The sequence below is a fragment of the Bubalus kerabau genome, chromosome 23 (genome assembly GCF_029407905.1).
Source record: "Bubalus kerabau isolate K-KA32 ecotype Philippines breed swamp buffalo chromosome 23, PCC_UOA_SB_1v2, whole genome shotgun sequence".
Classification (NCBI taxonomy): domain Eukaryota; kingdom Metazoa; phylum Chordata; class Mammalia; order Artiodactyla; family Bovidae; genus Bubalus; species Bubalus kerabau.
The window spans coordinates 24,271,575-24,285,047 of NC_073646.1; the positions used below are offsets into that span (position 1 = coordinate 24,271,575).

The 13,473-nt window shown below is 46.7% G+C and overlaps 1 protein-coding gene across 1 annotated transcript in view; it reads left to right on the plus strand.

Moving 5' to 3' along the window:
- Positions 1-522: 522 nt before the first annotated feature.
- The window catches only part of HS3ST4 (heparan sulfate-glucosamine 3-sulfotransferase 4), a 496,951-nt gene continuing 484,000 nt past the window's right edge, over positions 523-13,473 (plus strand). The window contains exon 1 of the mRNA XM_055562141.1: positions 523-1,238. Coding sequence (XP_055418116.1) covers positions 523-1,238 — 716 coding nt within the window. The remainder of the gene's footprint in view (positions 1,239-13,473) is intronic.

Here is a 13,473-nt window from a genome sequence, read left to right on the forward strand (position 1 = left end):
CACGCCCGCGCGCCCGCGCCCCCCTCCACAGGCGCGCGCGAGGCGCACTCCCCCTTCCCTCGGCGGCGCGGGGCGCGCGCCCGGCCCCCTCCGCGTCTCTCCGCTCTCCCGGCAGAAAGTTAGCAGCGGGGAAGGAACTCGGGGCTGCCACAGCGCGCGGCGGCGGCGGCAGAAGCTGGAGCGGGAGCCGCGGCGGAGCCGGGGAAGCGGGGGCGCTGCAGACGGAGCAGGTGCAGCCGGCGGGTCCGCGCGCCCCCCTCGGTCCCCTTGCCAGAGGCTGAGGGGGGTGGTGGGGGGCCCCCCGGACGCCGCGAGGAGAGCGGGGAGGGGGGGCCATGCGGCCGGGCTCCCCCCCGGCGCAGCGGGACAGCGGCCAGGGCCGGGGGCGCAGCGGCGTCGCTTCATGCAGCCGGGGCGGCTGGGCAGCGGCGGCGGCGGCGGCGGCGGGGGCGGCGGCTGAAACCATGTCCGGGCAGCGCCGGGGGCCGCCGCCGCCGCCGCCGCCGCGAGCCGGGAGCCGCGATGGCCCCGTGGCCCGCACCTCCTCCGCCTCCGCCTCCGCCTCCGTCTCTCGCCGCGCCGCCGCCGCCCGGCGTCTCGGCTAAGGGCCCGCCGGCGCGCAAGCTGCTTTTCATGTGCACCTTGTCCCTGTCCGTCACCTACCTGTGCTACAGCCTCCTGGGCGGCTCGGGCTCCCTGCAATTCCCCCTGGCGCTGCAGGAGCCGCCGGGCGCCGCCGAGCCCCCGCCACCCTCGCTGCCGCCTCCCCCCGTGCGCCTCGGCGCCCCCTCGCAGCCGCCCGCGCCGCCGCCGCCGCCGCCGGACAACACGAGCCGCGGGGAGCCGCCCGAGCCCCCCAGGCAGCCCGCCGCCCCCGGGGCCGACGGCTGGGGACTGGCGAGCGGCAGCGGGGGCGCCCGGGACGCCTGGCTCCGGACCCCGCTGACCCCCGGCGAGATGGTCACGGCGCAGAGCGCGCTGGTGGAGAGAGAAGCGCCGGAGTCCAGCACCACGGACGAGGAGCTCGCAGGCCGGAGGGCGGCCAACGGGAGCGGCAACGCCGCCAGCACCCCGGACTACGGCGAGAAGAAGCTCCCCCAGGCGCTGATCATCGGGGTCAAGAAAGGAGGGACCCGCGCGCTGCTGGAGGCAATCCGAGTGCACCCGGACGTGCGGGCGGTGGGCGTAGAGCCTCACTTCTTCGACAGGAACTACGAGAAGGGGCTGGAGTGGTACAGGTAGGACCCCGGGCTCGGCGGATGGGATGGGCGCGTGGGGACAGACCCACGCGGGAAACAGCGGCTCCCCCTGCCCTTGGGGATCCGGGCAGCGTTCCGAGAGCCGTGAGCCCCGGAGGGCTCTGCGCATCCTGGAGGGGCAGCCTGGGGGGAAAGGCGGGCAGGGCTGGAGGCTCGCCAGGGATCACTTTATTCCAGGGCGAGGAGAGAGGGGTCTCCTTGCTCTGCCTGCTTCAGACTCGCCCAGAGAGCTGTTTTCGGAATCTGCCTAGTTCCGAGTCTGGGAATCCCCAGCCCTCGTGTCCGCGGGGTGTTTCCTAAGCCAGGCTCTTGCGGGGCGGTGCGCTTCTGTGTTGGGGACGCCGAGGAATGGAGCTGGACAAGCTGGATTGACTAAAGGGCTTTGGGATTTCCTGGAATCTCTCAAGATCGCCCTCAAACGCATTTACGTGGCTGGAATCCAACTTCATTGTTTTCAGTTTAGAGCAGAATGAACCGGGAACAGTTAACAAGATGATGCTGGGAGTTTGGGCTTTCTTGTAAAGACTCAAGATGCCCCCCACCTCCAGAACTTTCCGTCCCTCTTGGGCTGCTTGAACCCCGGGTTAGTTTTGCATCAGGAGCATCTGTGTCTACATGACAGTTGATGCCCTAGGAGTTTTCATGCCCTGCACCTGTGCCCTTTCTAACCCGTGCCTCATTGCAACAGATTGGAGCTTGTGTCTAGTGAGTTGTTTGTTCATCTCCCTCCTTTCCCACCGTCTGCCAGCAGCGAGGGAAGGGAGAAGTAGTAAGTTAAGTGCAGGTAAAATAAATTAATCGACCAGCGTTCTCTCCTGCCCTTCCCTCTTTCCTTTTTTTTTTTTTTAAATCACTCTGGAAAACAGATCTGGATGGCTGGCTGCATCTCGGTTGCATCTCAGTAATTAATTGCAATTGTCAACCAGAAACACAGGCTTTGTCAGCTAAAGTGATGTTATCATCTTAACAGAGCCAGTAGGTAAAATAGGGATTGTTTCCTGACAGGTCGCCTTCTTGTAGAAGAGATGTGCTTTTTAAGTTTAAATTACAGACTGGGGAAGTTTTAGAAATAACTTAACTTTGGAAATATAGAATGTGTGTATTGTGATTGATTTTTTCCCCCTTTTAAAAAATGCCTTATGCTTTCAAAGCTTGAGAGAAGTACACTTAGGCATAAACATTCCAGCACATTAAACTGAAACAGCAAATGTGTCTGTTCATGTCTTGTCTGTTTCAACAGAGAGAACTAATTGCAATGTTTTAGGAGGCTTCAAACAGTCCCTTTCTATCAAAACATAAAACAGCAAATGCCTAATTTAACTGGAAAATCAGTATTTATAACATCACAAGCCATGGCTTCCAGTTTGCAATTATAATTAAAAAGGTGTTAGGATGATTAATGCAACAACAGCAAAATAAAAAAAAAAAAAGGGGTATGATGTCTGGGAAGGTTTCAGTTGTTAAATTGTTGGTTGTAGGAATGTTCAGATTTCTGCTGTGGGGTAACGGTGGCTCTAAGGGGGTAACCATGGCTTTTTCCGATTCTAATTTTAAAGCTGTATATCTTGTGAGAAGTGTCAAATGCCCTTTGGGGGAGAGGGAGGAATAAAGATCAAATCTTTCCAACATGTGTTTGGGTTGCTCTGTGGCAGCTGGAAATGGAGAAGGAGGTGTTTTATTCAGGTGACTTAAAATAAAGTTGATGAACGGTGTAATGTGGACTGCATGTCACGAGGTCCCATTGTAGGGTCGGGAGCATTCTCTGAATAAAAAGATAGATGATGCTGACAGATGCCACATTCTTTTACATTGCAGCTGGGAAAAGGAGGTGTGTAAATTGCCTCCCTCATAGGACATGGCTGTTGAAGATCTTATTCCAACATGTGGTACCCTCAGCCATCACGGGTGGTATTTGGGACTCCGCATCCCATAGGACTAAGAGATGCAAATGAAACTAGATTCACCCGATCCTCACTTAAGAGGACCATGTGCTATCTCTGTATCTTCCATCTGCTGCCCCAGCATCACACCCAGGGTAAGTCCTTATTACACTTAGTGAAGCTGATTGCAGTTACTGCAGGAGAATCTATCTAACATCGAGGAGTCATTTTCCACCCAAAACTGGATGTTGAGAAGACTCCTAGAAACCTTTCAGATCCTAGGATAGCTCTCCAGCCTTAACAGATTCAGCCTTGCTTTGAGGGCATTTTAGGGATTTCTGTTGACTCCATCTCTTTAGCTCCCCTCTCTCTTCATGGGCTTCCCAGGTGGCTCAGTGGTAAAGAATCCACCTGGCAATGTGGGATATGTGGGTTCGATCCCTGAGTTGGGAAGATCTCTTGGAGGAGGAAATGGCAACTCACTCCAGTCTTCTTGCCTGCAAAATTCCATGGACAGCCGAGCCTGGCAGGCTACAGTCCATGGGGTTGCAAAGAGTTGGACACAGCTGAGCACACACTCACACTCACTCTCTCTCTCTCCCTCCCATATGCAAAGAGGGGATGGCATCCTTACCATATTGTAGAAGGGAAGCAGTGGCATTGATTCAAACCAGTAACAGAAACCCTTCTTCCTGGTTCCCTGGTTCCAGTCTTTTAAATAGTGGCATCTCTACTTAAATGGTTATAGTACCTCCCTGTTAAATGGTTATAGTATGGTATGTGTTTTATCTGAAATCTTACTCTACTGTTTGCCTGAATGGAGATTCACAGGTTAATTAAAGGTTTTGATCCCCTTTCCCCATTATTTGTTTTTCTTTTCTTTTCAACGTGCTTCCCAGTAGCCTACTGATTCTGCAAGTGATTCTGGTGGTTGTGATGTCAGCGAGAGGGAGAGCAAGAAGAAACTGGGGCTGCTCTTGGCAGAGCTGGCGAGAGTTTTGTCGCATTTAACTAAGCAGCCTGGGTTTTATTTCCTCCGTGTCACTCCAGTTATGTCTAAATCCGGGTTTTGCTTTCGCCTATGCTGTGGATGTACTATGATTTAAAAACACGTTTGAGATTAGAACGTGTGCATCAGATTTGCAGGGCAAGATAGGCTAATGGATTAGGATGTGTGTTAAAGCTATGGAACAGCAAGCCTCACTTGGTGGATTGACACAGGCCAGTGATTAATAAATGGGGGTAGATCAAACACCCCCTCCCCCCAAAGTAAAAGGACAGAGCTACAATATGCTTTTCAATAGGAGCTGATACATACTGTCTGGGCAGACACCTTACAGTCCTCTAAGGGGTGGGGCCTTGTGGCAAGCCAAGTGGCTGCCATGGCAGAACTGTCAAAGTGATGGAGATGACATGAGCCGTGGTTTATCTTGTAGATCACAGACTGTCCAGTGACTGTGACTTCTTGGCTTTGGAAGCCTCTCGGCCGTAGGGCAATGGGAAGTGACCCTCCATGGGGTCAAGATGTCTCCACTGCCAGCAGTTATGACACACGTCCTGTTGGCTGGAGGGAAATAGCCTGGGGAAGCAGCTTCAGTAGTTTTGCTTGTGCTACTGAGAGGAGCGTAGTCCACAGCATCGTTCAGATGAGGTGTTTAGAGAGAGAAGGAAGGACGGCTGTGTAAGGCACTGGCGTGAATTGAACATGTGTTATCATGGCAGTTCACGCTTTATAGACGTGTAATCACATCTAGGTGGCATGATGAGGCTGTGAGCAAATGAGCAGCCTTTCTGCTTTACAGTGGGCCCTCAGAGGGGAAAACAACTTGCTTGAAGTTGCTTAGCCGTTCAGGGGTTGAGCTGAGATTTGAAGCCGCGGTTGTCCAAAGGCTGGTAGGTAGAGTGCTAGCAAAATCTTTTCCTTGCTTCCTTCTTTCATTCATTTAATGATACTTACAATGATGCATTTAATGATACAGACATTTAATAATACTTACCCTGTTTCCAATACTGTTTTAGGTGTTGGGGATACAAGGGTGAACAAGACAGATGAAGCACCTCTTCTCCTGGAACTGACATTTTAGTGGGGGTGGGAGTGGGGAAGGGGAGACAGCAAACGAACAGGTCTTTCTGCTTACTCTTTTAATGTGGCTACTGGAAAATTTGAAATTACATGTGTGACTCCTGCTGTATTTATTTCCATCCTGTAGAGCAGCGCTGTTTAAACTTTAAATGCACACAAATCACCTGGGGGTATTGTTAACATGCAGGTTCTGATTCCATAGGTTAGGGGAGGGACCTGAGAGTGTGAATTTCAAATTTCCAAAGTGATACTGATTCTGCTGATTTCTGGACCTCTCTTTGAGTAGCAGGGGCATAGAAAGTAATGAGTGTGTGTGTGTGTGTGTGTGTGTGTGTGTGTGTGTGTGTGTGTGTGTACGTGTTATCAGTGATGAGGGAAAAACTCTCTGGAGGTGGTATAAGTATCGTGAATGAGTAAGATCCTCCCATGTGAAGACCTGAGTGGAGAGGTTGCCAAGCAGAGGGAAGAGCAAGTGCAAAGGCTCTGAGGTAGAAACAAACCTCATGGCTTCTCAAAGTATTCTTTTCAAAGCATTCTACAGTGTTTGTAACTGAGTAAAACTGGGTTCAAAACTCGGCTTTGCAACTTACTAGTTGAATGATCTGGGTTGGATAACTGACCTAAATATCACTCAGCTTCAGTTTACCTGATAGTAATTCCTTCCTTGCAGGGTTGTTGGGAGGAATAAGTGAAATAATAAAAAGTGAATATATATTCTAAAACAATGAATATCCCTTCACAGCTGCCATAACATTAACTGGAGGCTTTTATTGGGGATGTTTTTGGGAAAAGACTAATAATGATGGGCTTTGCAGTCTACATCTGCTTAACCTTTTAAATCAAGGGTCACTCATCAGATGCCTTCAGGGCTCATGTGGGTAATACACTGGAGTGAAATAGACTAGGTGGGGAGAAACTGGGCCGCAGACGCTCTGTCCAAAAGGGCAGCCGCTGTTCTGTTCCAGCCACGCCTTTTCCGTTTGCAAATGTGGCATCAGGGGAACCCTGTCTTCCACTTGGGAAGAGAAACTGGAAATCTGGGTTTTGATGTGAAGTGGCCTGGTTTTTAACGTTGGCAGCAGATTGAGATTTCTTAAAAGTGCCATGTGGGCTAGCACTGCGGGACAAGCAAAACACATCTGTGGGCTGGTTACAGCCAGCTGGCTACTGGTTAGTGACCTTTGGTTTAAACTCATTTCTGAAAGTAACTGGCATACCAGTACCCTCTGCAGTTGCCAGAATTAGGTACCCTCTGCAGTTGCCAGAATTAGGTACCCTCTGCAGTTGCCAGAATTGTGGCTTAAGTGCGCTCTTTCAATTTAGATGTTTTCCCCCTTAACCAATTTTGCAACAGCATGAGGGAAGTCTCTCAGATATATTTTAACAACAACAACAACAAAGGAAGCTGGATATAAACAGGAACATGAAGCAGAAAAAGACAATTACAAATACATTTCCCTTTTGTTCCCAGCAAACATTTTCTTGAGGGCGGGAAAATTCTCAGTTGTTCACTGCGTAATCAGGAGTGCCTGTATTTGATCCATGTGATCAGTTGCACCAGTAAAATAGATTCTGGTCCTGTGAACAGAGTCCTGTGAACAGTAAGAGTTAGACTTAAGACTAACTCTTAAGTCTTAAGTAAAGACTTAAGAGTTAGAAAAATTGGGTTCTAGGTCTTTCTTTGCCACACACTTATTTTATTAGATATCAATTTTCTTAATAGCTTCTTCCTTTCTCCTCCTTTTCTTCCTCCCTCTCCTTTCTTCCTTCCTTCTCTGTTGTTTACATGATGCATGCATGCTCAGTTGCATCTGACTCTTTGTGACCCCCATGGATTGTAGCCCACCAGGCTCTTCTGTTCATAGTATTTCCCAGTAAAGAATTCCAGAGTAGGTTTCCATTTCCTTCTCGAGAGGATCTTCTCGACCCAGGGATTGAACCCACCTCTCCTGTGTCTCCTGCATTGGCAGGCGGATTCTTTACCACTGAGCCACCAGAGAAGCCCACTTACATGATGAGACTTTATAAGCTCCATAAGGTCCATTCAGTCACTAACATATTTTGGTTCTAGAACAAACTTGTCTTGGACTCTTTGGAGGAAAGAAGCTAGTCGGCTAGAAGCAGTGTACTTTAGAATGTGTATTTGTATCTCTGAACCTGTCATACAGCATCCTCACTGTAAGACCTTGGATGAATTAATATCACCAAGCCTCAATTTCTTCATCTGCAGAATGGGCTCAATAGTATTTCCTTCCAAGGGAATGATGTGAGAATGAAATGAAATGACATTCAAAGTGCCCTACACAGTTTATGACATATTTTCCTTTCCCCTTCTTTCCTTTCTCTCTCCCATTTTCCTTCTTCTTTTTGCTTTTCTTCTTCATTTTCCTTCCATTCCTTCCTTTTATCCTTCCCTTTAGGGCCCAGAAGGCCCTAAAGAGATGCTGTAATGCATTTTTCATTTGAACATAGCCTTTTATTTCAAGATTATGTCCGAATGAGGGATTTCCAACCCTGAAGCATCTCTTAAGTAGCTCTCCAGAGAATAATCAAAACCAGATTCCAGAATTTAGTCTGTTGTAACTTGAGCTGAAGGAGAAGAGTTTGATTTCAGGAGGCAAGTGAAGCCAAAATTCTCCCATAAAGGGGATGGGACAGGGAGCTGGTGAGGCTCTCTGGGTTGGCCGGCTGACATTTTTATCTATGATAGAAATGGATGCCACTGGCCCCGATAGGTACAGAGGAGTTTAGGATGCCAAGGCCATGCTTGTCTTCAGTTTTTCAGCAGAGTTGAAAGCTTTTGAGAATGCAGGATGGTTCAGACAGACCCCGCAGAACTCCCTGTCTTGAGATTTGGCAGTTTTCACTAGGGAGTTCTCCAGCCATCATGTCATGATTTATTTATTTTTATTTTTGTAAATCATGCCAGTCATTTTTACTTTTAAATTGAGTCAGGAGAGAAGCTGTGAGACTTCAGGTGAATGAGGGATTGCTAGGGTTGCACGGTAGAAAGTTTTAAAGGTTTTGGTTTTGCATAATGGATGATATCTCTGGAACTGATGGAACCACCACCCTGTTAAAGTAATTTCTTGATTCTATTGGTTTCTGCGGTTTAACAAGCTCTTCTATAACTGTCTTGGGAATTTCAATCTGAAATTATAATTCACGGAGGGAGCCCTTCTGCCTATCTTGCCATTAATTAAAAGCAGGCAGTTGATTTTTAACACATGCTAGTTAGGATCGCTTTCCTTAAAAAAACTTTTTTACTTTCAACCTTTATTTAAGAATGTATAAAGCACATATGCAGGAAAACAAATCAGCACATGCATTAGGCCTTATTTTTTTGGTTATAAGTGGTAGAAATTGAGCTTAAACTATTGTAAATCAAGAGGGGTAATTATTGGTTTATTCCTTAGAAAGTCTAAGGGGTAATGGCTTCAGGAAGAGTTGAATCCAGGTCTCTCTTTCTTTCTGGTCTTTTTCACATTTGCTGTACCTGCTTCGTTCTCAGGTTATCTCACTACACCTTAAGCAAGATGGTAAGCAGCAACCCTAGACAAGCAATTTTTGGTTTCTCAATTCTTTCAGAAAACTTTTTTTCTTAAGGGTTTCTGTAAGAAATTGCTGGAGATGCTGTTGACCCAGATTGGATCATGTGCCCATTCCTAAACAATCTGTGTGGTGCTCTCTTCAGGCCCGGGGGATGTAGCCACCCCTTTGGCTTGGGGTGGTGATGGGAGTAGGGAAGGAGGCTTATTCCCATTGCAACCATAGGGAAGAGTTTCCCCATAAAGAATGAGATATTCAGGGGTTCTATTGATAAAAGAATTAGGGACCACTGTGAAGAAAGCTGAGCGCTGAAGAACTGATGCTTTTGAACTGTGGTGTTGGAGAAGACTCTTGAGAGTCCCTTGGACTGTAAGGAGATCTAGCCAGTCCATTCTGAAGGAGATCAGCCCTGGGATTTCTTTGGAAGGAATGATGCTAAAGCTGAAACTCCAGTACTTTGGCCACCTCATGGGAAGAGTTGACTCATTGGAAAAGACTCTGATGCTGGGAGGGATTGAGGGCAGGAGGAGAAGGGGATGACAGAGGATGAGATGGCTGGATGGCATCACTGACTCTATGGACGTGAGTTTGAGTGAACTCCGGGAGCTGGTGATGGACAGGGAGGCCTTGTGTGCTGCGATTCATGGGGTCGCAAAGAGTTGGACACGACTGAGCGAGTGAGCTGAACTGAACTGTACTAATACATATACAGTAAACATCTAAAGATCCACTCTAGGAAAGGTGTATGATCTCTCCCACTTTTTTTAGGTCAGAAAGAGGTACAAGTGGTTAGTTTGAGGAGGTTGAGTGTACTTGTTAGTTCAGTTATTTATTCATTAAACATGTATTAAATGTCACCTATATGTCAGACATAAATCAGTCATAGCCAGTGATCTGAAAGAACTCAAGTGGAGAAATGGACAATTAAGCGATTACATTACAGGGTAAAGTCCTGACAAAGTGCCATTTATTCTAGGAATGGAAGGATGGTTTGATCTTGGGAAACCTAAAAAATTGTGTGGTTTATTCTTCATACTTTTCACTTAGAGAAAAATCTTATTTATTTTGCGGATGCTAAACAGTCTGGTAAAGCTAAGCATTTATTCCTGATTTTTAGAACATTTGCTGATAAAATCAGATCATACCCAAAGCCAGCATCGTATTTAATGGTGTAACACTAGAAATATCACCGTTAAATCCAGAACAAGACCAGAATGCCCATTATCATCATTGCTATTTACTATTGCTCAGGAATAGATAGATAATCCAGTGAGGTGAAAAAGAATAAGAATGGAGAAGATAGAATTATCACCGGTTGCTAGTAGTTTAACCTCTTTTTGGAAGACCTAAGATAAGCAATCCCCACTCCCATGTGTAAAACTATTAGAAATAATAATGGAATTCTTTAAGGTAACTGGTAAGGAAATTACTATGCAAAATCTGTAGTTTTCCTATATGTCCATGCCAAGCGTTTTGAAAATATAATGAGAGAAAATATCCTATTTATAGAACCAAACAAAGAGACAAAATAACCAGGAATAAATTTAGCAAAACTTGCAAAGGACTTGCAAGAACAAAATTTTAATACTTTAGGGAGGGGTGTCAGAGAAGAAAACAGTAACTAGAAGGAGTCCTCTTTCTCTGGGATAGCACTTCTTCCTTTTCCTTCCCTACCCACTTTTTATTGGCCATCTTTGCTACTATAGGTGTGTCAGGTGTGTTCAAGAGTAGTCTGAAGATATTGTTTCTATGAACATAGCCAAAATGTTGTACTTCAAAGACAAGATTCCCTTACTTTCTACCTTTTATTTAACTGAGGGGAGGATTGTAAGATAACTACTACTGTTCAGGTTCATAAACAGTGTTAGAATTGCTCATAGGGGGCTGGTACTGACTGCTTTATATCCCAGACTGAAGGGACTTCACTCGTGACTCAGTGGTAAAGAATCCACCTACCAATGCAAGAGACATGGTTTCTCATGTTGAGGTTTGACAGAAAACAGCAAAATTCTGTAAAGCAATTTTCCTTCGATAAAAAATAAATAAGTTAAAAAAAAAGAAAGAGAGAGATCCCTAGATTGGGAACATCCCCTGGAGAAGGAAATGGCAACCCACTCCAGTATATTTGTTTGGTAAGTTCTATGGAAAGAGGAGATTGGTGGGATTGCAAAAATCGGATACAACTTAGTGATTAAACAACAGCAAGAATCATTCCTAGTGTAGATTAACTGTTGAATTAATGTAAATGAGTGAGTTTAGGTGCACTCCTGTTGTTACAAAGCAACACCAAAAAATGAATCACAGACAAGTGATGGTTATTTAATGAAACGGGGAGGTGATGATTTAAGATTTGGACCTGAAAGAATCGTAGTAGCAATATGTAAGAATGCCAGTGGTGGACACATGTTGTGGGTGCCAGGCTCTGCCCCAAGCCGTGGTTTCAATCATTCCAAGGACCTGGTGAGACAGGTACTGTGATCAGTCACATTGTACAGGTCAGGAAACCAAGGCACAGAGAAGTCAAGGAACTTGGTCAAGATGTGCAGTTGGGATTCAGACCTAGGTGTTTGGCTCCAAACACACAGCATTTCTTTTCATTTGTCCCCAAGCTGTCTTCCACTGGAAGGGTGGTCTTCCGGCTTCCTGGGAGTGAAAAATGCTGGTATTTCTGTGCTGGAAGCTTTTGGTTTCCCATGTGTGCATGGCCTGCCTACTGGACAGGCTGACTGTGGGGTTTTGCCCCCAAAACGGACTGTGGAAATGTTTCTTTTTCTCTTCTGGGACCAAGCTCATTCTCACTTCAGGGCATTCTATTTTAAAAAAATTTTTAAATGCAATTATTTTGACTGTGCCAAGTCTTTGATGCTTTGAGGACTGTTTTTCTTTAGCTGTGGCAAGCAGGGGCTACTCTCTAGTTGAGTGCATGGGCTTCTCGTGGCGGTGGCATCTCTTGTTTCGGAGCACCAACTCTAGGGCCCCCAGGCTTCAGGAGTTGAGGCTCGAGAGCTCTAGAGCACAGGCTCAGTAGTTGTGGTGCCTGGGCTTAGTTGCTCCATGACATGCGGGATCTTCACGCATCAGGGATCAAACCCGTATCTTCCGCATTGGCAAGCGGATTCTTTACTACTGAGCCCCCAGGGAAGCTCCAGGACATTTTAATTCTCTCTTTCCTCTTCTGGGAATTCTCTGCCCCCCCCGCTGCCCTCCCCACCCTCCCCCAATCCCACTACTACAATGCAGGTATCTGGTTATCTGTCTTTCAGATCTTGGCTCACATTTCAGATTCCCCCAAAGACCTCTCCACACTACCTAATTTAAAGACCTTTTTCCACTTCTGAGCTTGTTCCACTGTTTTATTTTCTTCAGAGGATGTATTACTCTCCCAAATCATTCTAATGACTTCACTCTCCCTCCCAGAAGATCAAGTGCATGGGAGCAGGGTCTTGTCCCACCTGATTTCGCCAGGGTTCTGAGCCAGAAGCAGTACTTGGCACAGGTAGGCACTTCATGACGGTGGCGTATTCATCACTAATTCTGAATCAGTGACAGTTTATTGAATGAAAGGGGTACCTTCTCTGTGCCATTTTCTTACAAAACTCCAGGCTTCTGCAAAGAAATCACACACTCACACTCCTTGGGAACTCTGGCTAAGAATTGTTCTCAGTTCTTTCAAGTACTATTTTTGCAAGACTATTTTGGGTACAAGAAAGAGAAACCCACTCAAACAAGCTGTGTGGGCTAGACAGTCTCCCCAAAAGGTCCTGCCAGCACACCACGTTACCTGATTTATCCTTCACAGCAGCTTCATGAAGTAGGTACCGTCTTATCCCAGTGTTACAAAATCAAGAGAATGAGACTTCAGTAGGGCAGTGACAGTCACGGGGTCACACCGCAGGCCTTCCCAAGCCATGGTTAACAGGTGGCCTTTGGTTCCTGGCCTTTGTTGCTATAGTTGCCAAAGTTTTAGGAGAGCCTGGATTATTCCTGATAGGCTGTTATGCTCAGGAGTAGTTGGTATTATCTTTCTCTAAATGCATGATCAAAATGACATAATTGCCATTTAATCAAACAGTGAAGTGGAGGCTGTGTGCGATTTGTTACACATGATAGGTGTAAATCCACCCTTCTGCCTCCAGGTTAAGGCCTCAGCAAAGGGTTGGAGATTTGGAGCTGAGGACATGTGAGTCATTTCTTCAGTCTGAGTGCCTTTATCCTAGGGCTGCTTGCCTGTTTGGAGCTCTGTGATATTTAGGAAAGACAGCTGAACCTAAAATCAGAAATTAAAGATTGGAGTGCTGTGTCTACCTTGCTTTGGGTGCCTAGAGAGTATTTAGCCTTTGAGCCTTTGTTTTCTCATCTCTAATATGGGAACATCCATTTCTAATAAGCCCCGAGTGATTTTGCAAGGGCAGAATCATGGTGATGTGCTTGCATCTGCTTTGTCCACCTCCTCTAGTTGTTGTTAATCCACACACGTTTCCATGAACTCCCCCAGGTAATTGGTTTTCTGGAATGTTGCACTCCAGGGAGTCCCTGAAATACAGGACAGGCACTCTTATCATAAAGTTAGATTAAGAAGTTTAATTTACAGAAACTGTTATATACCATGGATATCAAACATTGTGAGGGCAGACTGCATGAAGATCCAGAGAATTCCTGGAGAACCTCTGTCTGTATAATTCTTTTACCTGACTCATGACCA